Source organism: Tribolium madens, unplaced genomic scaffold (assembly GCF_015345945.1).
Source record: "Tribolium madens isolate multiple individuals breed KSU strain unplaced genomic scaffold, Tmad_KSU_1.1 Scaffold_3;HRSCAF=73;Tcas5.2_LG2, whole genome shotgun sequence".
Classification (NCBI taxonomy): domain Eukaryota; kingdom Metazoa; phylum Arthropoda; class Insecta; order Coleoptera; family Tenebrionidae; genus Tribolium; species Tribolium madens.
Genome location: NW_025401006.1, coordinates 5,287,137 through 5,307,645, shown reverse-complemented (window position 1 = coordinate 5,307,645; position 20,509 = coordinate 5,287,137). Strand labels below are relative to the sequence as shown.

Sequence of the window (20,509 nt, the reverse complement as noted above, 5' to 3'; positions counted from 1 at the left end):
ATTATTCAGAATAAAATAAATTATAAATGTTCAATATTTCTTGTACAAGTTTTTAATACAAACTCAATTGGTATAGATATTCTGGTGACTTAGAATTTTTTTAAAAAATTGTATGTATTACATTTTTAAGGTCACTGGATATATTAACACAAAACTCATGCTTTAATTTTTGAAATACTTAGAAGGTGATAATTAATTACCCATGACTGGGTAAATTGTAAACTTTTTATTAACAAAAAACATAACAACAAAATAATTTACAACAGAACCTAATCCGCCTAGTACCACTTCTTCAACTCCTTCTTTTTGGGGAGCAAAATGTGCGTATTGACGGCAACCGGAACCACGTAGGGCTTATACACCGGAACCGGATGGTGCTTTTCTACGATAATTTTCACCGGCTTTTCCTTATAAACTGGCACAAGTTTTTCCACCGTGATGGGAACCTTCTTTTCCACTTCCTCCGGTACTAACTTAAAAATGGGCACTGTGAAGGGTTGCTTGACCGGAATATGAACCGGATACGGCTGCGGAACCGGAACTTTGAGAATATGAGGCGACGAAAATTCCTCGTGAATTTCAGGTTTCGTTTCGGTGATTTCCACATCGACTTCTTTTGTCTGGCCGATTTCCTCGTTTTTGAAAATGTTTTCCAGGCTTTGTTTGATCATTTTTTCCAATTCGCTGGTTTGTTGTTCGTTGAGATTGCCGAAAGTCCATTTTTGGGAAGACTGTTGTGGAGTTAGGTTTGTCTGGGAGTCGTCACTTTTTTTTGTTGAGATGATTCGGGCCTTGGTCAAACCCAAGACAAGTGTGACTAAAATCTGAAATTAAAATGATTTTCTGTGATTTTTTTGGAAAAATATGCTTACGGCAAATTGTGCTGCTTTGTACATGGTGTTGAAACTAATTTCAAGATCGGACTGGTGATAACATCAATGCGTGAAGACTTTTATACCCGGTGCTAACGCATATGCGGTGAAAGGAGTTTGAAATTGATAAATCTAAAATCAGTTGAAGCGTTTCACTAAATTTTTGGCTATTTTTGACTACACTTGGGCCAGTTTTTATTAAAATAAAAAATATTGATTGGGGATTATTCAAATAATCTTTTTGTTTATTACTATGAACAATTTTTATTAAAAAAAAATCGAACAATTGCCAAAAAAATTCAAATATTGTCACGCTCTATTAAAGCGAAAATAATTCACTAAATGCAAATTTAAACGTTAAGCTTTCTTGTATTAGAAGTAAGTAATTAGTTTTAATTAAAAATTAAATCATTGTTTTGGCGTGTTATTAGATGTTAATCGTTATTTTCGTAACAAAGTTAATTAAAAATTTTAATTTAAATTTGATCCACTTGATAAGAATGAATTGTTTAAACTGCGAATTTTAACTCTTGTAAAAATTTAAATACAGTTTTCACTTAATGAAAGTCAGAAGTTTCACACTGTTTGAAAAATGGTCATATAAAGCCGTTATTTTATTACAACCTCTATTTGCTTTAAAAATCAGATGATCGCAGATTGAGTTAGGGGGTGAAAATATAAAGGCGATTTAAGCGAGCAAACCGAATTTTCATGATCCTAAACAGATTTTTTCGAACGAATTGAGTCACTTTTTGCAATTACTTTGACAAAGTCAAAGTCTGTTTGTTTAAAAATTATGACCGAGCCTCTACATGTATTTAATTATAAATTGTCATTAAAAAAGGGAAGTTTGCGCGGATTCTTGAAAATTAATTGCTTTTTGTTTAATTCGTCGCTGTTGGAGCTACGAAATTGCGCACATATTTTTGTGGTGGAGAAATGTCTTAACGAGATGTAATTGAGTCAGGTGCTCGGATTATCAACGTGCTCGTTGTTCCATTAGAAAAACGACAAAGAAGAAATCATCTATCACGTTGACAGCAGCGACACAACTAATTGCTTTTTTACTAGGCGAGCTATTGTCTATTCCAACTCTATTACTATTTATTTTCGAGGAAATACAGTTTTGCTTCATTTAAAAAATAGATGATTTGTTCCCGTAATTTAAAGTGGTCTTAGACCCCCTCGGTGCGAAAACAATAGTCTTGCAGCATCGCTAGTCTTGAAATATAGGTAGGAATTACTTAGTTATAGGCGTCCAGGGAGAAAAAATAATTAACAGTTTCTAAAGGAAGGAGCGTTATTTATCACCGACACATTGTGCGGCGCGTCGGTCGATAAAGGCCAGGTGAGTCGTAGAAAGGCTCCGAGATGGGCTGGGGGCGAGGGAGGCGGCGGAGGAGGAGCATGGGGAGGCTTACGACAAGGTTCGATACCTAAACCAGCGGCAGGCCTGCCTGGGAGATGGAGGCTTTATCAGGTGGTGGATGCGCTACGTGCATTAATCATTGCAAAATACCGATGACAGCTGATATGCGATCGCACATTATCTGAATCGGGGAGTTATTGTTATATTATGAATTACATCGCGTGCTAAACTGCTTTTGAATTCATTTCGCCACCTGCTCGGACACGGTTTAAATACCAGGATGCGAACGATAGTGATTTACGGAGACGCTAATGTGGGATCTCGCTTATTGAATCACGATATGAAATCAAGTTTGGATTCGATTACAATCTTGCACAATTGAAGAATATTTTAGTGCTTTAATACACTAGTAAATTCCCCACAAAAGTCCCATAATTAAACAAATAGTTTTTACATGACTTGACAGCGTTATTTAACTGCATAATAGTATATTATGTTATTAGGAGTTAACGTGATAGTTTATGTGGCGAAGCTGAATGTTAATTTTTTATTTTTTACTTTAAATACTATTTTATAATAAAAGGATTCCATCGTTGGTACAAACTGCAAGTGACCTAAGAAAAAGTTTTCATTAACTTAACCTCATTTTATTTTGCTTACCTTTAATTTTTTATGTTTCTTGTGTTTGACCTTACCACCGTCCGGAAATGAATAAAATAATCAGAACGATTTGAAATAAAATCATAACAAACGTCACGAGTCTCTATCGATTTTCGAAAGTGTTTATTGATTTAACTAGTGGTTGACTAGTGCAGTTAGTAGTGCAAAATGTCGAATTAATTTACAATTACCTCTCCAGAAATTGGTAAAGAGAAGAAAGAAACAAACATTGTTAAATTTCATGGTAAAAGTAAAATCGCTTAAGCGAAAAAAACAGAGTTTTTATTCCATGCCTGAAAATAACACATCACTTTTGTGACGTTTACGGATAAAAGTTGTTTTTAAATTAGCTACGATAATTCAAAATTGTTTTTTAATTAATGCTGATATTATAAACTTGTATGGCTTGGCAATGTTTTACTATTTGGCATTAGAAATAAATATCGTAAAAAATTATAAAAACAACACAAACATCTTTTTTGAATACATACATAAATGCTGATTTTACACGTGCTTCACCATGTGTCAATAATTAAGTATGATTTTTGTAGATTTTCGTAAATTCATGTTTTCTGTGGCGATGACTAAAATCAAAACTTCCACATTTTGATGAAAAATATATCATTGCTCGTTTAAAAAATAACACCAAGTCTGTCACTCACCTGTTCCGTTATCAAGTTTTTATATTTGTGTCAAAACGTGAAAGGGAAGCTTTTATTGTTAATCTCTTGTGTTTTTTCTTTCGCCTGTAAATCTACAGTAAATTACGTTGTCGAATTTTGTGACCTGTTGTCCAGTGAGTCGATTTTGGTTGCAGCGAACGGAACAAATTGAAATCTTTACCACTTGTATCTTTTGGATAGCTTCACTTGTAGACAATATAAAATCGTCTAAACTAAGTTCGGTGGGCGTGCCCTGAATCATTTATCATTGTTAGAGGCTTGTTGGTCTTTTTCCCTTCGCCACGAAATGAGTGTGTTAACAGATTTTAAAGTTTTTTCAAGGGTTAACGAACCCTTGAAGCATTTAATCTGAAGTTTCCGTGCGAGATAGGAGCGATTCATCAAAAACACGTTTCCGAACTCGTCTTTACTTTTTCGTGACATTTAATTAAGTATCCTTTTTGATTCCTGGAGGACGAGCCACCGAGAGCTCTAATACGCTTTTTCGCCTTAAGCTTCAAAATTTCTCGTTTTTATTACGTTACAAACATTTCCAAAAGCCTGTTAAAGCAACACTGTTTGGAAAATCCCTTGAGCGTTTATATATCGCCTTAAAAACATAAAGTTTTTATCCGGCGCGTGTCACCTTGAACTTAACCGCGCAGCTTTGCTTACAAAAGCACCTGTTGTAGTTCGCGATATTCTCATTTCGTTGTGCACCAAAGCAGTTTTTAGCGCTCGGGGGGTTTTCATATCTGTTATCTTCAGTTTCAATTACATTAAACAAATTAACTGAAGCAGCTAATTAATCCACATCCGGAATTTGCATGATTTTTAACTAACAAATCGCAAACAGATGACAAACATATTTCTCCTTGCTTGTCTAGGGAGAAATTTACATATCAAGGATTTGCCAAAGCACGGGATTTGCCGGGACAAAAAATAGAACACAAACAAATATAAAATCTCCAAGTAAATGAAAGGGCCTTCATTCATTTATGAGATATAAATATCTTCCTGATTTAATTAGCTAAAACTCGAACAAGACTCAAAATAAACAGATTACCTACTTAATTCTTAAAATAGCTCAAAAAGAATTGCTAATGATTTCGAAACGGTCCAAAACGACTCAATCACACCGCCACAAGTATATATTTTATCTGATTAACCAAAAATTTTCTTGTTAAACATCCTTTCCGACTTTTAAAATTCAGTTCCGATTGCCTTTTCTTTTCATTAAGTTATTTTTAGAAGTCTTTTAAATGAATTTTAAGTTAAAGAACACTCTTGTATTTCTGATGCCGCTCAGTTTATTTTGTTTGAAGCTTATAGGTAGTACATTTCAGATTTTGATTAAGTTTTTTTAATCTTTTTTGGGATTAATATTTAATAAGCTTTTCTATAAATCCAGAAATTCTTCATTCTATATTACTTTTTATCATAAAAGCTTTTTAACATCTATCCACCCTTCCTTGTGTTTGCTTTTGTATTTATTTTTAGCCTTTTTTGCTTATTTTAAATGTGCTTCTATGCTTATAATAGTAAAAACCCTTCCAAAAAGATGCATTTTTGACGTTGCTCGGTATATTTTATTCATTTGATTTAAAAACACATTTTTGGTTAAAATTTTCAATATACTACTCCGCTGAGGATTATTTGTAGCTTTAAAACACCAAAAACTCGGGTATAGAAAAACACCAGCTTTTACAACAAGCAAATAAAATGATTTGAAATAAATCGTATGGGTTTTTTCCCCATTTTCCTCTCTGATATCTGAGTAAGTATCGTCCCCTGGCGGCTAGTAGCCGAATTTCTCGGCAAAATCTGTAACGTTTTGGGAGATGCTGCGTGCGTATATCGACTTTCAAGTAAAAAAATTCAAATGTAGAAATAAACTCGATTATGTTTAAATAAATTTATTAGATTACTATATACACTCAGGTTTCTATACTAATTATAAATAAATAAACTGACACCTTAGATATTCCCTATTGGTTTTAAATAACTAAAAATGCCATTTATTTGCAATGAGATATTTTTTTATATTTTTTATTTGATTCTCCTTGTATGTGAAATGTGGGTACAATGTTCGCAACCAACACTTCCTTCTTTAGTACAAGAAACAATTTTATTTAATTTTATTGAAACAAACGAAACATCTACCACTAACAAACATAAAAAACCTAAATGTTATAATTGTTCATCGAACCGGAAACTAATTACATCGGATATAATACACAATGACACAAAAAATTGATTTACAGATATGTGTTGGTAATAGTCTTATTTGAGTGCTTCCTCTTGACAAAAGACGCTCATGTATCCGTTGATATCGTCTTCTGTCAGTCCTCGAATGGCCACTGTTGCGGAATTATCGAAAGCTCCACTGGACACAAGACGAACGGTAGTAGTCCCACATGCGATCACTTCCACGTGCTTTCCTAGAAAATTACAAAGTTATTTATTACCAAGTTGCGTGCTATCTGCTGGTGTGCAATTAAAATGCAATGTTTTAACTTAAACACCTGTTTACAGGAGATTTATTGAGATACGTGAACAAACGCGAGATTTAAAATTATTAAATGACAGATTTGCATACACCTAGTTATTAGTCTCAACGGAGCACGAAATAATCGCGCTAATTAAATTTTTGTGAAGCGTTCGTTGTAATCAAACTAATTCGGTTTTGTCAACACAAAGATAATTATTTAAATATTTAGACAAGATTTGTCGATTTCTCTTTGTTGACTAGTTTGAAACCGCTACAGCGCACTGACTCGGTTAATTAGTGATTTGAATAAACTTAACTAGGAAGGGTTTATCTTTAGGCGCAATAAATTATTTCATTTAAGGGTTTATTCTCTACTAGGGAACTAACCTGGTTTTGAGTCGAGTCCACAAACTGAATCCGCGATGAGCAAATTCGCGTTGTCCAAGCCTCGGGAACCGCCGATTTGTAAGTAGTCGTCCAAGCCACGTTTTTGACACTGCGAACAAAACCCAATGTAGAAAAAACACTTTCGAGTTATTAAGGTAAAATACTAAGTAACTGAGAGTGAAAAAAAGAACAAAAAGAAAGAACTGTCGAAAGATTTTAAAAAACACTTTTGTAACTTTTTAAAATATGAAGAAAAAAGATATCATCTGTCAGTAAAGTCATTGCCCATTGGCACTCAAATATAATTTTTTATTAGTTTATTTGCTTGTTCGATAGCTAAATTTATTACTTTTTATTCTAAATCTTTCTCTTGGTAATAGAAAGTGAAAAAAAATAATAGAAGAGTTTTCTAAATCGCAAAAATACAAACATAAAAATTTGTATTAATTAGAATATAATATTGTCTAAATTCAATCTGGAAAAGAATACCAAAAAAAAATTCAAAGCGGATTAAAATGGAGAGCAAAATATTTCGGTGAATCTCCAGATCAATTGACACTAATTATAATACTTGACGACTGATTGAAAATTTGTTACTCTTTTCTTGCTCCAAACATACTGAAACAAAGTGTTAAAAGGTAAATAAAATAAACACAAAAAATTGTTTTAATTATTATAAAGTCATTGTTCGTCAATATAATTTTGTTTAACTTTAGAAACGTCAAAGAAAAGTTTAAGAGAACCAAAAAAAATATTTCAGCAGATTATTTTCACAAATATATCGACGGCAAAAAAGGCAACTTGGGTAGACTAATATAGGAAGCAAAAAATTGTTGACGGAGATTAACCCACTCTTATTGCAACTCTTATCGATTATTAATAATAAAGACTTCAAATATTGACAGAATCAACACAATCTGGATTGCAATCGAGTAGAATGTTTAAGGATTTGAGTTAAAAAAAAATAAATCTAAATTTTTTCGAATCAAGGAAAATGTTCATGTAAAATACTAAATTCTTTTAGAACGCACGACTCCTGACATTTTTCTTATCACTTGATTAACTTTTAACAAGTGAAAAACCGAAGTTAAAAATGAAAAATTTGTGTGGGTATTTCCGATCATGATTAACCAACTGAACCAAACTTTCCACTTTCGCATCTCAAACTTTTCATAAAGTAGCTTAAATCTCCCCCACATCTCATACCTGATCACCCCTAATTATAAAATTAATCCAAAACCTATCCATGCAATACCTGCGACCGCACCTTATGGATGGTGCCAGTTTCCAACTCGATGCCTCTTCCAAGACTGGAAACAATTCCAATATTCAAAGAAGCGACTCTTACTGCAGCAGGGAACAAAGTACTCAAACTACAATTCGATCTTTTCCCGTAATTTCTCAACGTATAAATATCCTCCATCGACTGGAACAACACATTGCAGGCTGGAAAAAACACCAAAATACGGAAACACGCCAAAAATACGACAACTCACGCGTCGGATTCTTAATAAACCTGACGCTGAATCCGAAACTCGTGCCTTTGGCCGGCATCCGATACTGAATAAGTGCCACATTCTGCGAGCTTTTAAACGTCTGTTTGACTTTCCTCTTGCCGCAGAACTCGGTAAATCGGGAATTTAAGGGCAAGGGATGGTCGGAAGGGCTGGGGAAAAATTGGCCGTTCAACTCCCAACCATCCACAAACTGAAAAAGTTTAAAAAGAAAAATGAAGAAAAGAAAAAACAGAACTTACAGATACTAAACCGCCGTTTTCACAAGGAACGTCCAAATAATTGAAGTGGACTTCGATGGTTTGGTCGGGATCGCTGAAAATGTAAGCCCCACAAGCGGTACCATCAGCAATGCTCGATTTGTGGTAAAAGTCGCCCTCTTCAGATGTCATAAAAATGCAATCTGAAAGTGAACACAAGCAGTTTTAGTAGAGGAAAGGTGGATTGGAAATTCATTTAGGGCAACAAAAGTGTATTTTAGGAGACGGAATCCAATTTGTCAGATAAAACAATTATTTCCATTATTTGTCTCTACTTACACGAGACTTGTGCCCATTTGGAAGGGAAAAGAAAGGAAAACAATGAGAGGTAAGGGTGAAATAATTGAGTGAAAACAAACTCTATTGCAACTTCTTTAAACTAACGTAGTACTTGGTACTGCTCTGTTATTTTCTCTCTTTATATTTATCTAATAATAATAATCTTTGGTATATTTATTGGTTAGTACTTTTTTTTCGGAATTGTAGTGAAAATACGACTGTCTAATTTTTTTTTCTTTATTTAATGTGCATGACCTTATTAATTGTTAGAATCAAGATTAAAATGTAGTTCTTAAATTAGATTTATCCTGCGACAAGTCTTTTTTAATTACATTTGTTAAAAAGTTGACTGATGGTTTCTTATTTTTTAATTAAAGTGTGTACAATTTAGTAATTAAAAACCCCCGCCCCTGATTTTGTTTCCTCGGGTTTCCTTCGCGAAAAGACGTCTCCAAGTCCAATATCATAAACGAATGTCAAGCTGAAGCTTTAATAAGTGTATAATCTTTAGAAAAACCGTAATTTTAACCTTAATGGTTTTCATCTCTGAACAAACTTAATTTAAAATTAAACGAAGTTTTCTGTAGTTATTGTTGTTTTAAGCACTTTATGTCGACATTAAAATTACGACATTTTTAAATTTCCTTTCAGTGAGGCACTCAAAACCCAATCAGTGTCTTAACTTACCTGTTATTATGTGATCTGACGTCCTTTTCGAACGCGCTTGAGCTAATGGTCCTCTAGTTAATTGTTTCTGTAAATGGACAGAATTCAACAACCGTCTAGCATTCACCTGAAAAGAAACGGTTTATTCAGCAAAAAATGTTTTAAGTAAGTTTTAAAATTTTCTTTAGAATTGTGAAAGTTTTATGAAGTTTTGTAAGGCCTCAAGCGAGCTAGAAACGCAACGTATTGTTCCCGATTTCGATTAATTGAAGCGAGAAATTGTGATCAATAAAGAAACAGTTTAGTTTTTATTAGAATACCGATCACGAGCTTAGAACGTTGAGTAACTATTAATTTAATAATAATTTTATTTTCGGAAAAGTGCTCTAAGTGAATCAAGAATGAAAGACACGACTCTTCCTTAATTGTCTTCATTGAGCTGAGTCAAGAGAAAAATTCGGATGTTTTTACTAGTATCGAAGTTTCTGCTTTTGACACTAATTGTCTGCGAGTCGAATTAGTAATTTCCCGCATGTCGAAGCAAATACAACTTATTTGCATTACGATCCTGGAACTAAACTACTAAAGCTGTCTTATTAGAGCACATGTTACATATTGTTGACTCGACCGCAACTTCCCTAAATTAAATCTGAAATTGTAACACTAGCATATTAATTACAATTTCTCGACTCGAAAATCTTATTTTCCTTCATGACGCAAAAAGAGCTCCGACACAACAGGTGTTTCAATATTTGCTTTTCATTTGCTTCAAACTTGTGTTATTTCGAATCTCATCAGTTCCAGTATTGTCCTTGTTTATCTCCACAGTCCTTGGACTAATAATTTGCTATTTAGCAATCTTAAGAATCTTCTTTGATGCACAGGATTAGGTGAGAACTTTACTCGTTTAAAATTCATCTACCGAGCTTACGAGTGAAGACCGACTTATCCTTCCGGATCCTTCAATAAAGGTATGCATGAAAGCTAAATCCTCGGAAAAATCCGAATAAAAATTGCGCTTTAGTGAATTTTACAAAACGCCAAATAATTACAGTCCAGTTAACTTGGCCAAATTTAATTCAACAACGGCATTTTCATCAAACTCAATAACTTGTATATTATATTTACTAAACTTATCTCCAAAATCCCCGCGGAATATATTTGTGTCTATAACACAACAGAAATAAAATTAATTTCCCAGCTGTCAGCAAAAATTGAATCAAAAATTTAGACATGTCTGAATTTAATATCTGGTCAGTCGGATTTTGAAACGCTGACTTATACAAAAATTTAATATTTGCATTTTTCTCGTGACGGTTTTCAGAGCTACGAGAAGTTTTTATGAAAAAATGCAATCCGAGTAACTTACTTAATATTTAATAAAAACAACTCGCATTGCAAGTAAAGCTATTTGTTAAAAATTTTGAGTTTGATAAGGAAACAAATAAAATTACTTATTAAGCAACAATACATCAAAAATAACTGATAACATTTTGAAATGTAGACTGACGAAATAAGAAATTTCACAAATTATCATGAATCATTTATCGAAAACAAGAAAAATATTGAACATGACAAAATTATGATGCATATCAATTTTTGCCAAAATAATTTAATACGAAACGCCCCTTTAATTAAATTTTGTAACAACTGTGTCTGTTGGGAATATTACATAATACCACTGCACAAATTAACTAATTAAAAATATGACCAGTTTATGTGAAAATGTGGCCAAAGTTTTATTAAATTTAAAATACTAATTGAGAGAACAAACTGAGTATTAAAAACACTGAAATAACAATTTCAAAATATATAATAACACGAGGAAAAGTCTGAATAATTGTGATAAAGGAATAACTGAAAATCAACACCAGAATTTTGTTTTCAAATTTTCAATTTTATACAAAAAAAAGTATAAACAGGCTTGAAGCAACCCTCAATGCAGATGATTTTTTTCTGTTGTGAGCTAAAAAATTGGGAAAAAATACTTGTATAAGCAATAGATGACTGCGTTAATGTGGTCATTATTTTGAATGTGTAATTACCGAAATTCCGCTTATGACGGTTAAAATTCCCGGCCCAATTGCATCCCCCGTTTGCAATATTGCATAGTGCATGATTTGAATACTCGTCTCGAATCTCATTAAGTTTGAAATATGAAAGTTTCCTACCTCTGGTTGGATTTCAAATCCGGGATGTCCTCTAATCACTAGTACCGAACATGAAAACAAAGTCAAAACGACGGCCAACGGGGTCATCCTAACAGGTGGTAGTGATACGGCCCAAACGTCGTGATACTAGTGAAGCTGAACGACGCGCCCTCCGTTTAAATAGCGTCGCTACGCTCACGGCATCCAAACAGCCCTTGCGCTACCCACATCACTATTATTTAACAAATGCACTGAATCGAAGTTTTGCAAACACCACATTTTCACTAATATAATTAGGAAATGTTTTATTTACAACCACTTATGACTAATCAACTAACGAAAATTCCGTTGTTTATCCTTCACGAGATGTTTTATTGCGTCGGTCCTAAAATTTCAAAAAGTCACACTTCGAGGAAACCTAATTAAATTCATTAAATATCACACTAAAAATAGAAGAAAATCCTACTGTTCATACTCATTTACCTTATTTACACTTATGTTATAATTTACTTACTCTACAGTATTATATTTCAGTGGAAAGTAACTTTCAGGGTTATTTTTACATGCTTTATTATTACACAAAACAAAGCAGTTAACAATACAATTAGCAAAACTTTGAGTTAGCATATATAAAATGAAATTTTATAATTAGAAAATGTGCACACAGAATAAAATTGCTTTCGCCTGAAAATGAACTTCTCACTTTACCACTATTGAAAAGAAACACAATACTGTAAAAATTATTTTTGAAATTGGACCTTCATACTTATATTACTTATTGACAATAGGAGTACAGTTAGCATAGAATGTTCCATCTAAAATTATGATAAAAATAAATTAAACTTAATTGTAATTTGAGAATTAATTAAATTAAATAAAAACTAACTTAGTATCCCAATTGAGATTTTCTAAGTTAGTGACAATGTTTCATTGTTAAAAATTTTCAAAAAAAAATACAGAATCAACTTTCTTTAATACAGATGTGAAAAAATATTAGAGCAAACTTTCAAGCAACAAGACTGCTATTCAAGTTCTGGCTATTTTTGTCAGTATTTAGAAAAATTTTTATTTAACTTATTATCGTATTAACAAAGTGTGAAATTGTGCGAATTGTTTAAGCCAAAAAATTTGAAAAAAAATTCGCTATTTAAGTACTATTTTGTAGTTCTCTGACAGAAAACAAATTAAAATATTTTCGTATTGACCGTAATGAAACACCACATGAGAAAAAATATTAAACAATGAAATCAAAAAAGCAAAAATTAACAACACACAATTGTTAATTATGTATAATTGTATAATTTTTGATGGACTTATTACAATGAAATTTCAGCTTTAGTAAAATTGTCAAAGCAGTCATTAAAGTGTGGTATTATTTTACCTTAAAAAATATCCAATTTCCAATTTTAATCCCGTTTAAATGGCACGTTTTTCCCCATGCTTAAACTTTTAGCATCAATGAATTGAATTTACATTACATTACCCTACGTCGTGGTCTTTAATTAAAATTTACATAACATTTTCCACTACGTATCATTGACAAAAGAATATTTAAAGTCACGAATTAGCACTTGGGAGAAAAAATCGAGAAAAAGCTCTAGCGTCTTTGAAATTGTTCAATAAGCAATTAAGTTAATTAACAAGCACACCTTATTATCGAGTGATTCATATTCACAGACAATTAAATTTAATTGAACATATCGTTTAACAAAAAAGAGCGCTATTTTTCTCATTCACTCGAGCTGTTTTACACTATTTGACTAATATTTGTCTAGAAATTACACTCGACCCTTGTTGTTCTTGGATGATAAAACTTATTTAAGGATTTACGCACACGAATTACGCTCAAGCCAGGTGTAAATATTTACCGTCGACATTTCTTTAATTTAAATTGAGTGTGTGCGAAATTTAAGCCGTTTCAAAATTTGCAAACGAACTTGACCCGATAACCCAGTTGGGTGTTAGTCCCTCGACGTTTGTTTTATTCCATTTTAATGGAAACTAAATCGAGGCTGACTAATCCGCATTCTGATAACCATCACGACAAATTTGTATTACCGCGCCATCAACAACGTACTTTAATTAAAGCGACCACTCTGTGTACACAAGAATTAAGGTACTCCGCCAGGAAATTATGAACAAAACGGAATGATTTTTACGGGGAAAGATGAAAAGACACGTCGGAGATTAAGCTTCTTCTAAATAAAATATTCATAAGACCGCACGACATAAATTCCTAATACAAATGGTTCAGAGATGACGCACTTAAATTAAAAATGTTTTGCTCGGCAACAAACTGACCCATGAGATTGTCGGAAAGCCTTCCACGGCTTCCACGCATACTAATGACACATTAAAAATTACTACTGAAAAATATTTTCAAATTGAAAAGAAAGTCAAGTCAAAAACACCAAGGTTGTCGGATAATCTGAAACATAAAGAATATGGAAATTTAGTTGTTTTTCAGACTTGTTTTGCTTTTTGTGAAAATGAGATTTGATTGGTTGAAATTGAAATTAATTGTTTTCTTATTTACAAGAGGCCTACTGGATGAAATGAAGGTCCAGAGCATTGGTTGGTGAATCCCCAGGTTATGATGTTTATGTCTTAATGTTCAAATATTTAACTGTTTGTCGCCTTTTTTTCTCAAGTTATATTAAAACACCCTTCAAAATTCTGTTTAAGAATAATTAACTAAATTCCTAACTAGGTTTGATAATAAATAAAAGACCTTTTCACAGAATATTTAATCAATTAACAATAATCTAATTATGATTCATTAATTATTAATTAAATTAAGTACCACTTGTGTAAGGTAGACCTAAACTATTATGTGAATAAATTTACATCAGTGGCACTGATTGAAAAAAAAAACAAATAAAAAATTACTCGTAATATTGTAATCTTATTTAAAGAAACCTTATTCACACGTACAATGGCGGACGAGAGATTTTGGACAATTTGTTATTCGACTGACATACAAACGTAAAACGGGCCTTATGTACAACTAACCGCTAGCATTACTGTTTCGTAAAATTGAAGCCTAAAATATAATTCAACTAAAACTTACAAATTTTAGTTTCAAATGTCAATTATTATAACAATAAAGCGTGGTTTGCATTGACATTTTTTGAACTATTATAAATTTTATGTCCAAAATTCAGTGTCCGCAATTGTATTCTTGAATTATTTTATTTATAAAAAAATCTTTTGCAATTATTTGGTAAACAATATAGAAAATCATTGTAAGCTAATTGAAGTATAGGCAAAATTAATTGTAATTTTAAGAAACAAAATATTTTCAGGGTTGCTTTTTAATAGTATTGAGCAATATTTTTGATATTCGAGATTTTTTTACTAATGGTTTCAGATAAAATTTGGGCTATTTATTAATTTTTTGCTAAATACTAGTAGGGTTCGTTTTATCGGTGATTGTTGTCGTTAATTGCCGTCGTTAGTATGCAAATTATCGAAAATTAAGTACTAACTCGATGCTTGATTGGTAATTAAAACTTTTAGAATATCTTGATTCAATTTTTGTTGACTTAATTCTAATAACATTATAATCGTAATGTCGTGGCTTTAGTAATTGGTTTTATGCAAAGTTAAACTTAACGTTTGGTGGGATTTTATAACAATAGCTCGAAGTCAAAGATTATAAATATTTGCCACAATAACTTTTTTTTTCCATTTGTGGCCATTCAGTCGAATAAAACCGTTCCTTATATAAAAGTAAGAAAAGAACTCGAGGCGTCAGATTCCAACAGTGGCTAAAAGTGTAAATACAAACTCTTGAACTTTGAATCTAATTTTAATAAAGTCGTTTGTCAGGTTTTTTGACGCGTGACTAGCATTATCGAATTACATTCGTCCTAGTCAAATTTTTTACATAATTGATATTACTTTATTCGAGTAAATTTCTTGACGCACGTTTCTTACATTAAAATTATAAAATTCAATTAATGTTGATTATTACCACGAAAAAGAAATTTTCAGCGAGATACTCAACACTTAATCGATCTGCTGTCAAGTTTTATATTTATCGTTTGAGAAACTGCTCCAGTGACATCTTCACATATTTCGAGAGTCAATTTATTATTCAATTTACGTCGAGAGGAGTGAACAGAAAACACCCGAAGTTGTAGCAATTGTTCTGAATTTTATACCGACGATAATTGTATGCAAATATCACCGGATTTCCATTAACGCCCAAACAAAAATATCGATTACAAATATAAACATTGTCTAAACGATTTTATACATAGCTGAACCTGACATTGAACCCTGTCACAAATTATTATCATTCGATGATGTTCACCCGGAAATGAAGCAAAATTTATTTTGCAAATCCTCCTAAAGCACGCTCTCTAAAAATAACCCTTATTAATTTCGGTCTCTTTTTATCAAATAAATCAAAAGGCAATGTCCTGTGCAAAGACAAGGCTTAAGCAGCTTATTGTCAGCTTCTTTCTTCCCACTCACGTCCAATTCAAATAAGCAATTAAGCAATATTTCCGCGTAATGTATTATTCTCGACGCGATTTTCTCTTTCAGCGAGCGTCTTTGTTTGGAAGCTGTCAACTTCTATAACTAGGACGTGACAAAGTCGACTCCCAACACAAGAGTAAACCCTTTAGGCTTAAGACCTGGTACCACCGGGAAACTTGTTAAATGTTACGAACTTTGGATCCATAAGCAGGTAAAAAACGACATGGGAATTACCACGATCAACAAGATAACTGAAAAGTGTTTGGTTTATTTCACCCGGCGCATCCACCATTCTCGACTATTAAACTACAGCCCAATAACGAATTTTAACGTAAAATTATGATACACTTTTTCAGCTTCAGTACCGTCTCTTTTTGGAATTATACTGAAATTAATTTAATATAATCCAGTCATCGAACTGGATTATATTAACCCTTTACCAATATTTCTGAGCCATTTATATTTCGTAGAATTAACATTGTGTGAAAAATACGATTCCGACATTTAAAATACCCGACATTTCAAAATCCGGAGATAAACATGAGATAATTTTTTGACATCCTGATACAAGGAGAATGGCTAAATTGACATTATATTCTGTAATCGTTTTGTTTTTAATCTAGGAACAATAGTTTTCAAGTAGTCAACATAATTAATTAAAAAAATACATTTTTTAAAGAGTGCTTTTATCAACTAATTTCAGTAGTCTTTTATCGTCTAGTGAAATAAAGTAATTTTTATGTTCTGTTTATATTCAAGAAATTCTGGTAAGTGAATACAAAATAAAACGAAATATTATACACGACGATAAAGATTGTTTATCTACTCGTGAAAAAAGTCCACTCGTCGTCACTCGTAAAGTTAACCTTTTTAAACAATTTCTTTATCGTCTTATACAGGGTGATTCTTAAATAAACCGACAAAATTGTATCACAGCTTCCCAAGGATAAATGAAGACAAACTGAACCCTTTTTACGTTTATAACTTTTAGGGGCAAAACCCCCTTAATCCGTGCCACTTACGGCGTTTATGAATTGTTGCACTGATCAAAGTACATTTTCATCAAATTAATACCATGGTTTCCACTACCTGTGCTAATACTATTTACAAACATATCAGTGGCGTACGCTTTACCTCAAAAATAACTTTAATAAATTTTATTTGGAGAACGAATAAACAAAGAATTTTTTTAATATTTTTTCCAGCATGTACTCATTTGGTACTACCAAGGATAAAATTTTGTCGGTTTATTAAAGAATCACCTTGTATAATAAATTACTATTGTTATTCAGACCAACAAGAAAAGACCAAGATTTAAAAAAAAATCTAAATGGGTTCCAAGCTTTACATAAGGCTTATAGTTTTCGAGAAAAAAAGCGAATAAAGTTAAAGAAATAAAAAAAATTAAATTGTTGAAAACTGCTAAAATTTTGATTTGGTAGTAGCAATTCGTACTCTGGGTTTCACCATTCGTCAGAAAATGAACCCAAAGGGAATAAATACATTTAGTATTCAGAACTACAAAAAACCCAAATTCATCAGATTTAAAATAATATTATGAGTGGTTTAATGAGTACAAAGCTTTACGTAAGGCTTATAGTTTTCGAGAAAAAAAAACAAACAAAATTGAAGAAATAAAAATTTAAAAGCTGTTGAAAACCCAAAAATTTTGAGTTGATAGCAATTCCTACTCTAGGTTTGACCATTCGTCAGAAAAAAAAATACATTTGTTATTCAGAACAACAAAAAAGATACAAATTTATAAAAAAAAATTATGAATGGTTTAAATCGATTCAAAGCTTTTCGTAAGGCTTATAGTTTAAAAAAAGCGAATAAATTTGAAGAAATAAAAATTCTAAAGTTAATTAAAACCGCTAAAATTTTGACTTGGTAGCAATTCCTACTCTGGGTTTCACCATTCGTCAGAAAATAAACCTAAAGGACTTCCAAAAAAATACATGTGTTATTCAGAACAATAAAAAAAGACCCAAATTTATCAAAATTTAGAAAAATCTATGGATGCTTTAAATGGGTTCAAAGCTTTTTGTAAGGCTTATAGTTTTCGAGAAAAAAAAACAATAAAGTTGAAATAAAAATTTTAATTTGGTTGAAAACCGCTAAAATTTTGACTTAGTAGCAATTCCTAGTCTGGGTGTTACCATTCGTTAGAAAATGAACAACAAAAAAAACACCCACATTTTTTAAGATCTAAAAAGAAACTATGAGTGATTTAAATGAGTTCAAAGCTTTTCGTGAGGCTCATATAGTTTTCGAGAATAAAAAGCAAATAAAGTTGAAGAAAAAATATTTTAAAATTGTTGAAAACTGCTAAAAGTTTGACTTGGTAGCAATTCCTTTCTCTGGGATTTCACTATTTGTCAGAAAATGAACCCCAAATTACTTACAGTTTTCAAAAATGAGTTAAAAACTTTGACTTTGAGAAAGAAACAATTTTAATAAAATTCTGCGAGATATATTTTTTGGGTTTTGAACGCTAAAACTTTGGTACTCATCGAGATACCCATCATTTTAATTTAAAATGCGTATGTCATAATTATTACTTTATTTAATTCTTAGGTAATAAAACGCAGTTTCATAAATATTTTTATTAAAAATAAGTCCATAAATAAGAAAATAAATTAACTACATAATATTTCTAATCGAATCTTCTCGGGGCTGAAGAGCATGTAGCAAATTTTGGTGTTGATCTGGAACTTTATAATAATGAGTATAAGAAGGTGCTACATCCGAGCTTTCGGCTTCATAAGGCCATTGTCGATCATAATGCCCTGAAAACTTATAAATTAGCGAAGTTCTCTTAACTAAACAGCCTTAAAACGCTTTAGAAGAACGCTGACAGAGTAACAGAGCAAAACTACAAAATTCCACAAATTGAAAAATTTCAATACGTACAAAAACCAAAATTGGGAGCCAATTGATCGACATCAACCTCAATAAAAACACTGTCATCGGCTTCTAAAGAGCTAAACTCGTCGTAAAACCCATCCTTACAATGGCCATGGTGGTGCTCAGGCGGAGCGGCATAAAGCCCATAATTAAGGTTACTAGTGGCGATTTTCTTCAAGCCTTGAATTGCGGTAAGAATGAGGGCCATCTTGGCCAAAAGCAAGGCTTTCCCGCCCAAAACCGCAAGAAATTGGAAGCCCATCGGAACCATAATCAAGCCCACGGCGGCGATGCCGAACATTAACAACGACATGAACATATTTTGCTTTTTTCTACCCCTCCCTGGAATTTTTTCACAAGGAGTTCAAGTGCGACAGAAAGCACAATACCCACCTTCAACAACATCGCCGTTTAAACGGATTTTGAGGACGTGGGTATTGAGAAGCTGAGTGAGCCGTTTCAACATTTCGTGCTTCCAGTCGGAGAATTGTCTAAGGAAAAGTCAAACAATAATTTACCTTTTTCCTTACTCTAAATTTGGCATTTAATAGAATTAGGCGCTCCATGATATCGACAATAATCGTAAATATAAAAGCGCGCGTTTATGTTTTGTTCACGATTTAATTACTCTCTAATAAAGAGAATGGAAGCATAAAAATGTTTTCATTTCGATTAGATTTTGTGTTTCCCGTGCAAAAAAAACTCGTAATTATTGATTTATAGTGAAATTATTAAATCGTACTTATGACAAGATTGCCATTCTTCTTATATTTCATGAACCATAAAATTTGATAACAATCGAGAACGAGCTGAGATGTTTTCGAGAGATAATCCAGATTATTGATTTCTTTTTTGACCAGATCCGAACCAAATGAAATTTTTCTCAATTGAAATACGAGTGTTTAAAACCTATTGTAAAATTACCTGAGTTGAGTCGTGTCGTTTTCTTTTCTATACTTAACGAGCTCTATGCCACTTGCAAGCTCAATAACGTCAGCTTTTAGCGACCGATCCAAAGCAAGCAAACTCCTACGCTTTAAACATCGTTGCAGGATTAGCAGGAATTGCTCCTGCGGTCCATCGTGTTGCATACAATTCTGTAATATTAATCCTGTCACTCTACCGGCCTTTTTCCATATGTTTTCGGGTTTATTCGACATTGTAATAAACTTGTCACGAGGGACAAGTGACAAAAGTAAAACGACAAGGCCGATTAAGCGCGGCTTCGATGCTGACATTCTAAAAATAATAAACACAAAAAATATTAAACTTTAAGTTCTTGAAAAGTTTCCCCTAATTCCGATTAAATTACTTTTGGAGAGTGATTACCTCAATAAGGCAAAGTATAAAATCAATCTCCTTAAGCACTTTTTCCCGTTTTATTAATATCGCCGTCTCAGGGATTGGCAGAACACGCAGTATAAAGCGAGTTAATAATAAAATGTTGATTCGATTATGTTGGAAATTAATTCGCTGAATAGCAATTAACTTACATTTGAATCAGTTATGGCGGAGATTGAGACTTACACCAATTTCCTCTGATAAACACACACATTCCATCCACTTCCCTTGCAATCTTTGCCGGCAGACTGAGTGAAACAATTGTAAAGTAAACTCGATTATATATGCTTTTCACAAGAATGCACTCGGAGGGTGGATACTACATCATATGGTGCATGAAAAGCACTCGGCTTTGCTCTTTCGGAACTTCCGCCAACAAATTAATGAGATGTGTCGTCAAATGACCGTTTATTTCGATTGGAAAAAAGTAAATGTTGGTCATTCGATAATTTCACTGAGAAAT

General features: G+C 32.4%; 3 protein-coding genes across 6 annotated transcripts; all 3 read right to left on the bottom strand.

The window, feature by feature from the left end:
• Positions 1-217: 217 nt before the first annotated feature.
• On the bottom strand, positions 218-1,009 carry LOC123007848 (zinc finger protein 512B-like). Its single transcript, XM_044403329.1, has 2 exons — positions 873-1,009; positions 218-824 (listed from the first exon to the last, which is right to left on the bottom strand). Exons 1-2 carry the CDS (start codon positions 894-896, stop codon positions 279-281), a joined length of 570 nt encoding a protein of 189 aa, XP_044259264.1. The 5' UTR covers positions 897-1,009; the 3' UTR covers positions 218-278.
• Positions 1,010-5,469: 4,460 nt separating this feature from the next.
• LOC123007387 (corticotropin-releasing factor-binding protein) lies at positions 5,470-13,044 on the bottom strand. Of its 3 annotated transcripts, none has more exons than XM_044402661.1 (8): positions 12,692-13,044; positions 11,332-11,695; positions 9,182-9,287; positions 8,198-8,358; positions 7,938-8,148; positions 7,697-7,887; positions 6,442-6,550; positions 5,470-6,004 (listed from the first exon to the last, which is right to left on the bottom strand). In XM_044402661.1, exons 2-8 carry the CDS (start codon positions 11,416-11,418, stop codon positions 5,847-5,849), a joined length of 1,023 nt encoding a protein of 340 aa, XP_044258596.1. In that variant the 5' UTR covers positions 11,419-11,695; positions 12,692-13,044; the 3' UTR covers positions 5,470-5,846. The 3 variants fall into 3 exon arrangements, with proteins under 3 accessions (XP_044258596.1, XP_044258599.1, XP_044258598.1); XM_044402664.1 differs by having other exon boundaries at positions 7,709-7,887; XM_044402663.1 differs by having other exon boundaries at positions 12,960-13,039.
• Positions 13,045-18,435: 5,391 nt separating this feature from the next.
• Positions 18,436-20,288, bottom strand: LOC123007838. 2 transcript variants are annotated; one of them, XM_044403312.1, is made up of 5 exons: positions 20,199-20,288; positions 19,630-19,944; positions 19,099-19,196; positions 18,811-19,047; positions 18,436-18,587 (listed from the first exon to the last, which is right to left on the bottom strand). In XM_044403312.1, the coding sequence occupies exons 2-5, from the start codon at positions 19,941-19,943 to the stop codon at positions 18,442-18,444; spliced, it is 795 nt and encodes a 264-aa protein (XP_044259247.1). In that variant the 5' UTR covers position 19,944; positions 20,199-20,288; the 3' UTR covers positions 18,436-18,441. The 2 variants fall into 2 exon arrangements, with proteins under 2 accessions (XP_044259247.1, XP_044259246.1); XM_044403311.1 differs by having other exon boundaries at positions 18,712-19,047; positions 20,233-20,268.
• Positions 20,289-20,509: the final 221 nt, after the last annotated feature.

Bases quoted from the DNA above. Each gene is read 5' to 3' on its own strand.
- LOC123007848 (XM_044403329.1), bottom strand. From the start codon at position 896: ATGTACAAAGCAGCACAATTTGCC. The intron at 825-872 runs GTAAGCATATTT...TTTTAATTTCAG, and splicing joins ACAAAGCAGCACAATTTGCC to ATTTTAGTCACACTTGTCTT.
- LOC123007387 (XM_044402661.1), bottom strand. From the start codon at position 11,418: ATGACCCCGTTGGCCGTCGTTTTGACTTTGTTTTCATGTTCGGTACTA. The intron at 7,888-7,937 runs GTGAGTTGTCGT...TGTTTTTTCCAG, and splicing joins GTTTATTAAGAATCCGACGC to CCTGCAATGTGTTGTTCCAG. The intron at 6,551-7,696 runs GTATTGCATGGA...TTTTGTTCGCAG, and splicing joins TCCATAAGGTGCGGTCGCAG to TGTCAAAAACGTGGCTTGGA.
- LOC123007838 (XM_044403311.1), bottom strand. From the start codon at position 19,943: ATGTCAGCATCGAAGCCGCGCTTAATCGGCCTTGTCGTTTTACTTTTG. The intron at 19,048-19,098 runs GTGGGTATTGTG...AAAAAATTCCAG, and splicing joins AAACGGCGATGTTGTTGAAG to GGAGGGGTAGAAAAAAGCAA. The intron at 18,588-18,711 runs GTACGTATTGAA...ATAAGTTTTCAG, and splicing joins GGCTCCCAATTTTGGTTTTT to GGCATTATGATCGACAATGG.